The 14,697-nt window shown below is 41.6% G+C and overlaps 1 protein-coding gene across 2 annotated transcripts in view; it reads right to left on the bottom strand.

Moving 5' to 3' along the window:
- Positions 1-11,393: 11,393 nt before the first annotated feature.
- The window catches only part of fam135b (family with sequence similarity 135 member B), a 65,704-nt gene continuing 62,400 nt past the window's right edge, over positions 11,394-14,697 (bottom strand). Inside the window, exons 20-21 of one of the 2 annotated variants that reach the window (XR_007144221.1) lie at positions 12,753-13,551; positions 11,394-12,586 (exon numbers count right to left, since the gene is read on the bottom strand). Coding sequence is in view for 1 of the 2 variants with exons in the window: in XM_047820023.1 (XP_047675979.1) it covers positions 13,346-13,551 (206 nt within the window). In the remaining variant the exon portion in view is untranslated. Of the gene's footprint in view, positions 13,552-14,697 lie in introns of both variants that reach the window. The other variant, XM_047820023.1, reaches the window with a different exon arrangement.

Raw genomic sequence — 14,697 nt, 5'->3', positions numbered from 1 at the left:
TGTATAATTTAATACGCAACAATAAATGTAATAGATTTCAACACTTTGAGAAAAACAATGTAAAAAAAAAAAACAAAGATTGTAATCCTTTTTGCCCCGAGATGAAGCGGCACTGAAGCGAGCGTGTATCAGTCTACTTTATCTGAATTATTAACGACGAGTCAGTAGGTCATGCATCGAGTAAATGTCCTCTGAAAGAAGATTAACGAAGAATTTGCGGCGAAAATAAAGGGCCGATATATAAATCCACCATTTCTACAGACCCCCAGTCCTCTCCGGGTGGATAATCTGGAGTTATCCTGGATCATGGATAATCTGCTTTGCATTACGATCTTCTTTTTCTAGAACATACCTCGACAAATCCGCCTTCCTCCCGGCTGCATTAGCGCTCATACAGGTTATTAGCTGCAGAAGAATCGATCCTCTCAGACACTTAATGCAAATCGCTTTCCGCTCTCTCAGCAGTAAACACGGCCGGGACTTTGTCCGCTTCCATCTTTACCTTTCCTTCTCTTGGCTTTATGTATTTTTCAGGAGGTCCTGCAGACTTTCACTGGGATCAGCAGCCGATAGCGATGATTGATTGTGAAGCGACAGAGGGATCAGAATTAAAACCACTGATGGACGATGCTTAAGCTTTTGGGCTTAAACTAAAATAAACCCAATGCCTTTCTTACGTGAACAGATGGCTTGTAAATGTTCAGTGACGTTTTCAGATTTTTCTTTATTTTTTACACGACTCCCGCATTTATTTACTTCGCTTTGACTTTATTTTCTGCTTGACATGTTTGAAATTGTAATAACTATTTTTGAAGGCATTAATTTGCTTCCATGGTAATAAAAAAAAAGCAAAAATATCGTCTTTATGAATAAATATCGATGGTTGTGGTGGAAATGATAGCAGTGTTTTGTGTGTTCAGGTTCAGGTTTATTTAAAGCTTCTTTAGAGGACAAAATTTTTATTTAATTGAAAATAAAGGGAGGGGGGGCTGTGGTTAGCACGTTCGCCTCACACCTCCAGGGTTGGGGGTTCGATTCCCGTCTCCGCCTTGTGTGTGTGGAGCTTGAATGTTCTCCCCGTGCCTCAGGGGTTTCCTCCGGGTACTCCGGTTTCCTCCCCCGGTCCAAAGACATGCATGGTAGGTTGATTGGCATCTCTGGAAAATTGTCCGTAGTGTGTGATTGTGTGTGTGAATGAGAGTGTGTGTGTGCCCTGTGATGGGTTGGCATTCCGTCCAGGGTGTATCCTGCCTCGATGCCCGATGACGCCTGAGATAGGCACAGGCTCCCCGTGACCCGAGGTAGTTCAATAAGAGGTAGAATGTGAATGATTGAATGAAAATAAAATAAATAAATAAATAAATAAAAAACCCGCTCCAGCCTGCAAAGATCTTAAAAAATCTTGGGTTGTTTTTCTCACTTTGTGCTGGTCTCTAACCTTCTGGGGATTAGTTTCAGAAGTTTTGGAGTCTGTTCTTTCTTTTTTACTTAGACATTAAACACAAATGAAACCAGCGAAGTGCTGATTCACTCTCTTCATGAATTATCAAAGAGAAAAATAAAGAACTTCTGTGCATTTTAAAAGGAATGAAGGATTCCAGAAGAAAAGCTGGACTGTGCGGTTGGATGGAGTCCCGATGGCTGCTGGAACTGGAGACACTGGAAATAAATCTGTGGTTTCAGAGCGAGTGAGGATCCGTATACACACGTGCTCTTTATCTGAGTGACAGGAAGTTCAATTCCATCAGCACGGCGGCTCAGATGTTGCCAAAAGCATTAAATCATCAGACGCGGCTGCGATCCGACTCACACGGCGCTAATACGCGGCGCTAAGCTTCGTTTTGCACTTGCTGCTTTTTATTTCACGCCCGCGAGAGAGAACTGAGAGGTCGTTACAGCTGGAACGTCTCCATAATAACAGGACCGGGAGAAAGACGAAGGATCCACCAAAAAGATCTCGTCTCTCCTTCATGTTCAGTTCTGTACTGTTTAACAGGAAACTACAGAAAGTCAAGCTGCAGCACAGAGGAGACTGAGAGCACCTCACCACCGCCTGAGAGAGAGAGAGAAAGAAAGAAAGAAGGAAAGAATGAAAGAAAGAAAGAAAGATAAAAGGAAAGAAAGAAAGAAAGAAAGAAAGAAAGAACATTTTATGAAATTATATAAAAAGTATAATGAAGTTATATAAGTATATATTATATTAATTAGACATGAAATTCTTAACATTCTGTTTGACGAAAGAAGGAAAGAAAGAAAGAAAGAAAGAAAGAAAGAAAGAAAGAAAGAAAGAAAGAAAGAACATTTTATGAAATTATATAATAAGTATAATGAAGTTATATAAGTGCATATTATATTAATTAGACATGAAATTCTTAACATTCTGTTTGATGAAAGAAAGAAAGAAAGAAAGAAAGAAAGAAAGAAAGAAAGAAAGAAAGATTACATTTTATATGATGAAATGAACAACTGTATAAAATGAACGTAAACATGACATCATAAACAGTTTAGCCAAAGTAGGAAGGAAGGAGCAAGCAAGCAAGAAATAAATGTAATTGTATTAAATGTAATAATCGGATAAACAAAATACAAATGATATTCATTATACATGGAATTCTATACATTCTGTTTTAAAGAATGAAAAAAAAGGAAAGAAAAAAGAAAGTGAGTGAGTGAGTGAGTGAGTGAGTGAGTGAGTGAGTGAGTGAGTGAGTGAGTGAGTGAGACTCTCCATATGGTTTTATGGAAGTGAAATAAAAACCCAGCCTTAAATGTATTAAATTAATGAATGAAGAAAATGTTTATTAAAATAAAATGCTGTGGATAAAAGGAACTTAAGAAATGTTCTTAAAATGTTTGGTAAAAAGGAGATACAGATTTAAACACAAATGAATGAATGAATGAATGAATTTATAATATATGAAAGATGAAAACATTTTAGACCAAAGGGGGGGGGCATAGGGAAGTTGTGAAATTATTATTGTTGTTGTTGTTGTTGTTGTTGTTGTTATTATTATATTATAATAATAATAATAATAATAATAATAATAATAATAATAATAATAATTATATTTATTATTATTATTATTATTATTATTATTATTACTATTATTATTATTATTATTATTATTGTTGTTGTTGTTGTTGTTGTTTTAATGAAATAAAATATACCTTATTCGTGTACAAAATATACCCATATTTTATACATTTGTACATACATTAATAAATGATTTAGTTTTTCAACAGTAAAAGCAAAATATTAAAGCTGAGAGATTTCAAAATTTCACATCAGGACAATAAACTTTAACCTGGTCGAGGATTTAAAGGTAAAGAGGAAGCTTGCAGCTCATTACAGATTATTTAGATTACATTCTGTAGGGGGGCACAAACTTTTTGCACTTGAGTGTCTGTTGAATTTATTTTAGAGGTCGAGTCTGTGCTCATATCCTCTGCTGCATTATTAATAAAGTCTGTGTGTGGAAGTGACATTCAATATTTATCTACACAATATGAGATATTACTGCACTTCAGTGTGTTATTGCTCATATCATCATACGGTGCAACACAACACACACTGACACACAACACACACACATGCACACACACACACAACCTGATTCACAACACACACACGCACATGTACACACACAACCTGATTCACAACACACACACACACACACATATGCACACATACAACCTGATTCATAACATAACACACAATGACACACACACCCTGATTCACAACACACACACACATGCACACACACGACCTGATTCACAACACACACATTGACACACACACCTTGATTCACAACACACACCCACACACACAGACCCTAATTCACAACACAACACATACTGACACACACTCCCTGATTTACAACACAACACACACAGACACACAACACACACACATGCACACACACAACCTGATTCACAACATAACACACAATGACACACACACCCTGATTCACAACACACACACATTGACACACACTCCTTGATTCACAACACACACTGACACACACACCCACACACACAGAGCCTAATTCACAACACAACACATACTGACACACACTCTCTGATTCACAACACAACACACACTGACACACACTCCCTGATTTACAACACAACACACACAGAAACACAACACACACACACATGCACACACACAACCTGATTCACAACATAACACACAATGACACACACACGCCCTGATTCACAACACACACATTGACACACAACAAACACTGACACACAACACACACACCTACACACAGACCCTAATTCACAACACAACACACACTGATTCACAACACAACACAGACTGACACACACTCTCTGATTCACAACACAACATACACAGACACACACTCCCTGATTCGCAAAAAACACACACATACACACACACACAGACACATTGCTTCACAACACACACTGACACACTACCTGATTCACAACACACGCACACACACACACACACACACACACACACACAGATAAACTGCTTCACAACAATACACACTGACACACTGCTTCAGAACAACACACACCGACACACACACTCTCACACTACAGGCCTTGAAGTGATGTCACCTACAGGTCACTTTCCTGTTTCTTTTTGGGTTTCCTCCAGGGTTCCTGTGCGGTTCCTGTGCGGTTCCTGTGCGGTTCCTGCATGGTTCTCCACACCTCTGGGGGCTGCTCTTCCTGTGGTTTTGAAAAAAAAAACAAAGATTGAAGCTTAACCAAGAAAAAAAGAAAAATGGATCTGACATTTATCCTAAAATACAAACACAGACACAAATCTTCACTTCAACACTTTTATTAAAACACACAAACAAAGGCAAAGCTTGATCTCTTAAGTCATTACACTTCATAACACGTCTGTCTTTCTGTCTGTCTTTCTGTCTGCCTTTCTGTCTGTCTTTCTGTCTGTCTTTCACCGATCTGGCTCCGGTACCTGCCTCATAGAGCAGTGCTGTAGATATAAAGATAAAGGAGGATTGTGTGAAGATGAATGCTCACCAGTGCAGAACTCAGAGCTCCATACAGGAGAGTCTGGTGCCATCTGCTGGTAGATCACTCAGCTCCACGCCTCACCACACCTTTAGTGATCATGTTCAACTGTACTATTACAGAGGATTTCAGGTGTGAAGATGATTATGCAGGAGAGGTGAATTCAGATTATTCAGACTTATCAATAAAATCATTAGAAATTCTCCTCTTATTTGGTCTATTGGACAGGATTACTTTAAGAATAAAACTTGATGTGCACTCAGTAATTAATGTTTGCTTTTTCATGAAGTTCAGAACTGTTTCAGGATCGTAAAAGGTTTTCAGAAAGCTGAAAACATTCCCAATATTTGAGCCGATTACTCACAAATCGGCATTGCTCTTAGATACGGTGTAGAATTTTCATTTGTTTCATTAACACCTGACCTTACTGAGGAGATCAGAAATGTTTAGGAACCATCAACACTTTCAGAAGCTCAAGAATCAGGCGGGTTTCCAACTTAGTTGTCGGTCTACAGTTGAGGAAATGTTTCCGCTCACCAGAGGCACCGGATGTAGGTGACTTTTATTCTGTAGGAGGTAAAAGGAATAAACAGTAAAAACAAACCTAAATAGCAAAGCATACAGACTACAGGCAAGGGTATGGCTCAAGGGTGTGGGGTAAGGGAATGGGGCAAGGGTATGGGGTAAGAGTATGGGGAAAGGGTATGTAGTATGGGTATGGTGTGAGGGTATGGGGTGAGGGTGTGGGTTGAGGGTATGGGGCGAGGGTGTGGGTTGAGGGTATGGGGCAAGGGTATGGGGCGAGGGTGTGGGGCAAGGATATGCGGCAAAGGTATGGGGTAATGGTATGGGGAAAGGGTATTGGACAAGGGTATGTGGCAAGGGTATGGGGTGAGGGTATGGGGCAAGGGTATGGGGTGAGGGTATGGGGCAAGGGTATGGGGTATGGGGTAGGGGTATGGGGTAAGGGGGATTAGGTATCTTAGTGGCAATGTTGTTGGACTACCGATCAGAAGGTCATGAGCACAAATCTCAGGTTCCCCAAGGCCCGTAACCTTCAATTGCTTTTAAGGATTAAGGGTGTCTGCCAAATTATAAATGTACAAAAGGTATGGAAGGCAAAGCGGAAAACAAGGCACAACGTAAACAAAGGACTGACAGTGAGGTTCACAGGAAGTGTATGCGCTAGTGAGACATGTGACGAGTACATAGGACATGCATGGGCTGATCGGTAACGCAGTTCAGCACTGATTCGGTACTCAAGTGTTTTTGATTAGTGCAGGAATTACTGGAATGGGTCTTATCATCACTAACTGGTTACAGGGTTAGGTAGGGGGATGTATCCTTCTTGCTTACACCAATTGTTCCTAACAGGAAGTGTGTCCTTCAGCAACTCAAGTTTTAAGGTCCGTGCTTCTCCACTTACTGTACTGTATGTCTGCCTAATGTGAGCCACAAGCAATCGTGCATTCAGCCTTAAAAAAGAGAAGAGGTGCATATTTGTTCTAGATCAAGGACATTCTCCATCAGCAGCACACTGCTTCGCTTAACACACCTTTTCCTCTCTCATACACTATAAAAACCTTGTCCAAGGGTTGTGCAAATAATTGATAACTCCAATGATGTATTGATCTTCTGCACACACCTCTATTAGGCCCCTTAACCCTAAAATACCGCCTTTGATTGGATGTTGTCTCACTTGTATGTTGCTTTGGATAAAACCATTCGTATGATGAATAATAAATGAAAACTTCCTGTTTCCACAGTTTCATTTTTGTTCTGACATTTAGTGCCAGCTACCCAGACGGTTTCAAATAGCTCGCAGCAACAGCAGAACAGCGTGGCTCATTAGCCAAAATGGCATTTATCCATTACTGTAATTAAAATTGGCTTCCGAGTTGTGAATAAAACATGGGTTCGGCTGGTCTCTGCTAATATATTATGGTCCGATGACTGCGTTCCAATTACTGCAGACTAAGTAACACCTAATTAACTGGAAGTGCTATACCAAGTGTTTAGGTGCAATGGCTGAGTTTGGCATGAGTGGTTGACCTGATTGTCCATGGTTGGGGTGAGTGTTTAGGTAATGTGGATATGGTTAGGGTAGGTAGTTGCACTAGTGCATTTCCATCAGGATGATAAACAATTCCTAATAAAGACGTACCGATAAAAAAACAAACCAAGACATTTGACAGAACAGGCTGAAGCAGGAACCGATAGAAAGTATTATGTGAAAGGTAAGTACTGGAGCTACTTTCCATGGAGGAAAGTCTTAATCTTGGAATTGTGAGTACTGGAGCCAGATGATCTTGGGTGGGGTTTTAGGGGTTTATAGAACAACGTTCATTCAAATAACCAGGGTCATAGCTATGTCAGGAATTGTTGGAGATGGGTAACCATTCATTCATTTTCTACTGCTTATCCGAACCTCTCGGGTCACAGGGAGCCTGTGCCTATCTCAGGCGTCAATGGGCATCGAGGCAGGATACACCCTGGACAGAGTGCCAACCCATCAAACCCATCCCACACTACGGACAATTTTCCAGAGATGCCAATCAACCTACCATGCATGTCTTTGGACCGGGGGAGGAAACCGGAGTACCCGGAGGAAACCCCCGAGGCACGGGGAGAACATGCAAACTACACACACACAAGGCGGAGGTGGGAATCGAACCTCAGAACCTGGAGGTGTGAGGCGAACGCGCTAAACACTAAACCACCGTGCCCCCACCCCCCCAAACCCCCCTCCAAGATGGGTAACCAGTGCAGCTTAGAAAAGATTAGAGATTGTTTTGGTTGGATGGCCAGAAAAGAGCACACAGCAGTAATCAATACAAGCAATAATGGGTTAGACTTGAGTTCCAATGTCTAGAGATGATAGAAAAGTGAAAATTAGTTGCAGAAATGGAACTGGTGTCTTTACTGAAAAATGAAATTGAAGGCATGCATTCAAGAAGTTAGATTTAGATTTGGGGCTGAGTGGTTTATTTTAGATTTTATTGGTTTATTTAAGAGTTTAACTGATGTGAAGGGTTAGTTTAAGTCAGTAAGGATGGAGCAAGTGGCCAAATGGTTAAAGTTGAACTGAGGGGTTAAATCTAGTTTTTAAGGTCTTAGGTTGGGATCTTAGATTGAGTTAGGATGAAGGCTAGGCTAAGTGGTAAAGTTTGTGGTGGTGGTGGTGGTGGTGGTGTTAGGCTAGTCTGAATGGTTAAGGTTAGAGGGTCCAGTAATTCTTAGTGACTCAGTATGTGGCCGTTAGTTAAGGTTATAGTAAGAAGGATGTCATCCAATAAGGGACTCATCCAAGGGTCAAATCGAGGGGTTAGTTTGATTGGTTGAAAATCGAACAGATCAGGTTTAGAGCATCAGAATAATTATAACAATTAGATACACCCATGGCTTATTAGACAAAATGTCATTCATCCCATGTACTGTAAATGAACAGGTAGCAGGTGGTGTCTGATTTTACCCCCTGACTGAAGGGTAGCACCTTTAGATATTATAATAAGCTATGTAATATGAAGTAATGCAGGATTTGCTGTAATGGTTCTGATTTAGGAAGAGATTTCTGTACAAGTCTGTAATCTTTACATGGTGTCAGGCTTAGTCTACTGAGCAATACATCACAGCTGTTTAGCACTGACAAAAGACTAAACACACCTCATTTAGCATTACACAAGGCAGAGACCATACTGTTGGGACTGTTAGGAGGTGGTTTAGTGAGTAAATGTTTGTACACCTGACCCTTTTTTTTTCAGTTCTTCGTTAGCACCTTTTGCACACTGATTTCATAAATCTAGCTAATCAAAGCAATATTGTTTGATAGCTTTCTATGTCAAATGAATACGTTTGTAATTAAATCTAAATGCACTGCATTGGGGGGGGGTGGCTTAGTGATTAGCATGTTCGCCTCACACCTCCAGGGTTGGGGGTTCGATTCCCGCCTCCGCCTTGTGTGTGTGGAGTTTGCATGTTCTCCCCGTGCCTCGGGGGTTTCCTCCGGGTACTCCGGTTTCCTCCCCCGGTCCAAAGACATGCATGGTAGGTTGATTGGCATCTCTGGAAAATTGTCCGTAGTGTGTGTGTGCGTGTGTGTGTGTGTGTGAATGAGAGTGTGTGTGTGCCCTGTGATGGGTTGGCACTCCGTCCAGTGTGTATCCTGCCTCGATGCCCGATGATGCCTGAGATAGGCACAGGCTCCCCGTGACCCGAGAGGTTCGGATAAGCGGTAGAAGATGAATGAATGAATGCACAGCATTAGCTAAGATTTATTGCCACCTTGTAAGCCTTGTTAGCATTCATTATAAGCCTTAGTGTTAATTTAATACTCAATAATCCCTGATTCTTTGAGACATTTTCTTTGAGACATTCTGGAGCGGTCGAGCGAATAGGTAGAGGATAAATTTTAATCTAAAGACAAGAATAAAAACCAACAAAACTACTCAAGGCTTCTGAAATACGACTTTTTGGAAACAATGCACTTGTTTTATATTTGTTTTTACAGAGCTTGTAGATGACCTCAGCACCTCCACGTGAGTTACTGCCCTTCTTGTGTGGGTTATCGCTGCCGTGTTGGATAATGAGGCCTTGAGAGATGCTATTACTGTCCCATCCAGGCTGATTTACGAGCGGCTAATTACTCCCTCTGGAGCTTTGTTTAGAGGCGACGGCTTTCTCCAAACCGTAACCGAGGGAGACGTAATGGACCGCTACGCTCCGCGAGCAAAAGAATGAAGACGCGCTCGGAGATTGATTTAATGACAAACTCATCTTTCCTCCCTTTCTGTCCATCTCTGAGGATGACGAACGGCCGGTTGTCCTCTGGCTGAAAATCTGCTCTGTTGCATCAGGCATTTTTTCTGGGACCGAAGAGAAGACGCTTTATTTTTTTAATTTGTTTTTTTTACATCGGATCATTTTGTGCCTGCGTTCCTGATGATAAGTGGACGTGAAAGACAAATCCGATTTTTTTGGCATCAGGAGACTAACCGTAGCTCAGCATCTGTATAAAAGCCTTGATGACTTCATTACTTTAGGGGCAGAGAACGAGGCGACACGTTACGCTTCATTCCCATCGAAGGTTTCATTTAAAAACCAACAAATCCTTTATTATGTGCAGAGAAATTCTTCTAAATGCCTGAATAGAAATACAATTAATTTCAAATTCATTTTGTGTAACATTCTCTGAGCTGTAGATTTAACACACAGCACAAACCAGGTGGCTAAACTAGGAGTCATGAGAGAAACCTACAATCTCCTCTTTTATTCTATTCCTATTATGGGCCCTTAAACAAGGCCCTTAACCCTCTCCGCTCCAGTGGTGCTGTATCATGACTGGCCCTGAGCTCCAAAGTTGGGTTATGTGAAGAAAAAATTTCACTGTGCTGTAATATAGATATGACAAAATAAATAATAAAGGCTTTAAAACTCTCACACAACACAGATTGTAAGAATTGACATCATTTCGGGAACTTAATGCTGCTTAAAGGTGCGGTCTGCGTTGTTTGGGAAATGTTTCAGAAAACCGAGTCGGGACGCCAAACTAAACAAAAACAAAACTAACGTGTAGCCAATGAGCAGAAAGGGGCGGGGCTTGTCGATATGGGCGGAGAGAGTGTTCAGTGCGCATGTGTGACATTAGCAGAAAGTGGTTTTAACATCGACATGGAGGATAAAAACAAAGAAAGGAAGAGAAGAAAGACTTACGATAAGGACAAGAAGTAGGACGCGTTAATATAGGATCAGCTTTCCAGCGCTGGAGAGAACTGAAGGAGCAGGAAGTTGGCCACATATTCACAGGTTGGAGTTTCCCGAGTCAATAACTCCTGAGCTAAACGCTGTTACTACACAAATAACACCTCTTTTCTATCGTAGTAATGTAGAGAGGCAGCTACAACCGCGTTTTGTGTAGTAACAGCGTTTAGCTCAGGAGTTATCGACTCGGGAAACTCCGACCTGTGAATATGTGGCCGACTTTACTTAAGACGCCGAGGCGCTTTTTTCCTTCTCAATAGGTGAGTAACGTTGGTTTTGCTTTGTTACACAGAACTAATATATGCCTTTGTCCTTTACATCATTATGCTTGTGTGGCATTTTTACTTGTTTGTTTATCTACAATCGTATTGTTCTTCCCTTCAGCTATGATAAAGACACATTTCTTTTCATTAGTCGCCTGGGTTACGTATGGATGTGTGGGTGGAGCTATAAATACAGGGCGGGACCCATTTGGGTTAGGGGCGTGTTTGTTTTGGTGATTTCAAATGTCAACATTGGCTTTCAAACAACGGAGACCGCACCTTTAATCTACAGATATATTTTAAACAGGAAGTTAACAGAAATGTCAGGAGTCCAGAGTTTAAAATAAGAATACTATTTATTTCATATTGTTCATTTATCTCTCTATAATATAATGTCATACATTTACTGAATATACATATAGAAGTATTTATATTTATACATTTGGGTCAAAGCTACTGGGAAAAATACTTCACTGTGATTGGCACATGGACGATAGATCACATGATCAGAGAAAAACACTCACGATGAGTACACACACACGCACAAACACACACACACACACACACACACACACACACACACCTACAGGCACACACACAGACACACGCACACACACAGACACACGCACACACACAGACACACGCACACACACACACGCACACGCACACACACACACACACACACACAAATAAGATGTTGCTAAATAATAAACAGTGCAATGGTATCAATGAAACAGCTGCCTGGGAGGACACACACACACACACACACACACACACACACACACATAATAATCACATGTATATGTTTGTATTATGTTTCTCTCTCTGCTTTTCTTTCTCTCAACACCTTCTTGAATTTACTTTTTTTCTCCCTGCCTCCTTCTCTCTCTCTCTCTCTCTCTCTCTCTCTCTCTCTCTCTCTCTCTCTCTCTCTTTATGACACACACACACACTGAGGTATTAAATACAGTAATGCATTTAGGGAATTAAAACATTACGTTCTCTTATACACCATTTTCATTCGCCTACGATCCAGACTCTAAGCAGGATAACAACACGGACACGCGACCGAGGCGGCCTCTTGCCTCGTCCGTCGGTAGAGAAATACGTGTTTTTCTCGATGGCCTGAGTGTCCACGACATCGTGTATGACATCACCTGACAGGATAGAAGACAACATAGCGATTTTTCCGAGTAGTTTAGTCTCGGCAAAGTCATGTGACCTCCCGTGTGCCCTCGCTCAGCCTGGAATATTCTAAAGAGGGATCAATTATCGTCCATCACGCCGGCAGAGCGTTTACACAGACAATTAGTGTCGACTCCGTCTACAAACACAAACACGGAGAGGCTCGGCGGGACGTCTCGGGACAGGATGACACGCCGGACGTGTAGAGGACAGGGAGAAGAAGCGAAGGGGGGTGGGTGGGATGTCAGAACGTTCGGTCTGGACGAAGCGACTTTTACTTCTTGTCTTTTCTTCTTTACGCTGATGACAGCTCTGTTATTTTTACATGGAGATGATTTAACATGGCGGTCAGTAGCACGTCGGCTCTGACGGAACATAAATAAATACTCTGTTAGAATTTTAGTCCCTGTCAAATATATGATCTTTATATCTCTATATACTCTACGTCTGACTGTATAATTACTGTACACTGGTATATACACGTCGGCATACATTGTTCCGATCGGTTTAGCATGGGAATCTTCATCCTACCTTTACTCCTCCTCTTCATCCTACTTCTGAAATAATGGTTTTAAAATCTTCTACACAATACTGGATCTTTAAGCTCATCTTCAGTGCAGTCTGACATCATCATGATACCTCTGAGGTCTTCTGTGATTGGCTGAATGAGAAGGTTTTTTTTGAGTACTAAGCTACATTTTCATGGTTGTTTAAAAGCGGATGAATCCGATTGGTCGGATGCTACCTGGCTGAGGAATAAACCGACCGGTGTGATATGTGACCTCTGCTACTTTGACGGATCCGATCGGTTTGGCCGCGATCTCTCGGGTTTGAACCGATCGAGTGAATCTAACTGGTCAGTGGATGGAGTGAAGATGTAGCGAGACATGTTCTGATTGGCTGTTTCGATTTACAGGACTGGCCTGATTCCTGTTTCTGATTCGTCAGGATTTGCTCCACTTTTCTGGCCATTTAAGCTGGATCTCCTCCAAGATGCGTTAGAAGATGATGAGCCTGGATGTAACCTGCTGCAGACCAGAAGGAACCAGCTGGATTCTGATTGGCCTGGGTAGAAAAGGGCTCTGGGAACTTTCTGACAGGCCAGCAGGCTGTGATGGAGTCCATTATTTGAAGTACTCGAGACCGGCGACCAGCAGGAACTTCTCCAGAAAGAGCTCGGAGTCGAGCACGGCGATGTGAGCGGCTCGGCCTATTAGCGTGTTAGCGGTGTTGGGTAAGGCGTGGAACACATTGTGACGGATCACACGACACTGCGGTGCATCGATCAGAGGCTGGAGGAGGTTGTTTATCATCTCTGTGTACACCGGACCTAATAGAAACACACACACACACACACACACACACACACACACACACACACACACACACACACACACAATATTAATATTCAAAATAAATGACATTGATGTCAAAGCCAATCATTCTCATTCTTCGAATCGGCTGCGATCAGATCATATGTTAGTGCTCGAAGAGATCCACCGGTGTGTGTGTGTGTGTGTGTGTGTGTGTGACAGGGAATGTTCTCTCACCGGTGTGTGTGTGTGTGTGTGTGTGTGACAGAGTGTACAGGGAATGTTCTCTCACTGGTGTGTGTGTGTGTGTGTGTGTGTGTGTGTGTGTGTGTGTGTGTGTGTGTGTGTGTGTGTGTGTGTGTGTGTGTGTGTGTGTGTGTGTGACAGAGTGTACAGGGAATGTTCTCTCACTGGTGTGTGTGTGTGTGTGTGTGTGTGTGTGTGTGTGTGTGTGTGTGTGTGTGTGTGTGTGACAGAGTGTACAGGGAATGTTCTCTCACACGATGGCACGACCATCAGCATGTTCTTCACCAGACCGACATTAGATCAGAGTCAGATGTGTGTAAAGCTTCAGATCAGATTAGAATGTAATCAGCAGCAGATTAGAGATGCAGTAGAACACATTTAGGGTTCTGTTATTAAAATCTCAGTAAAATTCCTCCTTAGGGTTTTACAGTGAATTACAGACTTATATACTATGTATACCTGTAATAGCACATTCCATACTTGCACTCTGTCCATACATGCATCCATATTGTCTGTACTGTTTACTTCTACTGCACACTTCACAACTGCACACGTGTACATACAAATTGTACACGTGTACATACGATACACGTGTACATACAAATTGTATATATTGTATACTTATTTGCATATGTATATTTCATATGTTTATTTAAACTGCACATTTTCACCCCTGTAAAAGTGTACATACAATTCCTTCTATACTGCATATGACATCCTGTTACACTGTAGAGATTACTGTATGTCACTAAAACTAATTCCTCACGTGTGTAAACATGCCTGGCAATAAAGCGGAGTCGGATTCGGATTATAGGTAATGGTTCAGTGTGAGGACATGTGGGGTAATTCTAGTATAAAACAAGAGGGATCGTTTACTCTATTATATTTTGGACATCTACAATCTCTCTCTCTCTCTC

Source organism: Tachysurus fulvidraco, chromosome 10 (genome assembly GCF_022655615.1).
Source record: "Tachysurus fulvidraco isolate hzauxx_2018 chromosome 10, HZAU_PFXX_2.0, whole genome shotgun sequence".
In the NCBI taxonomy this organism is placed as follows: domain Eukaryota; kingdom Metazoa; phylum Chordata; class Actinopteri; order Siluriformes; family Bagridae; genus Tachysurus; species Tachysurus fulvidraco.
Note: the sequence above shows the minus strand (reverse complement) of the source record. Positions and strands in the feature narration are given on the sequence as shown.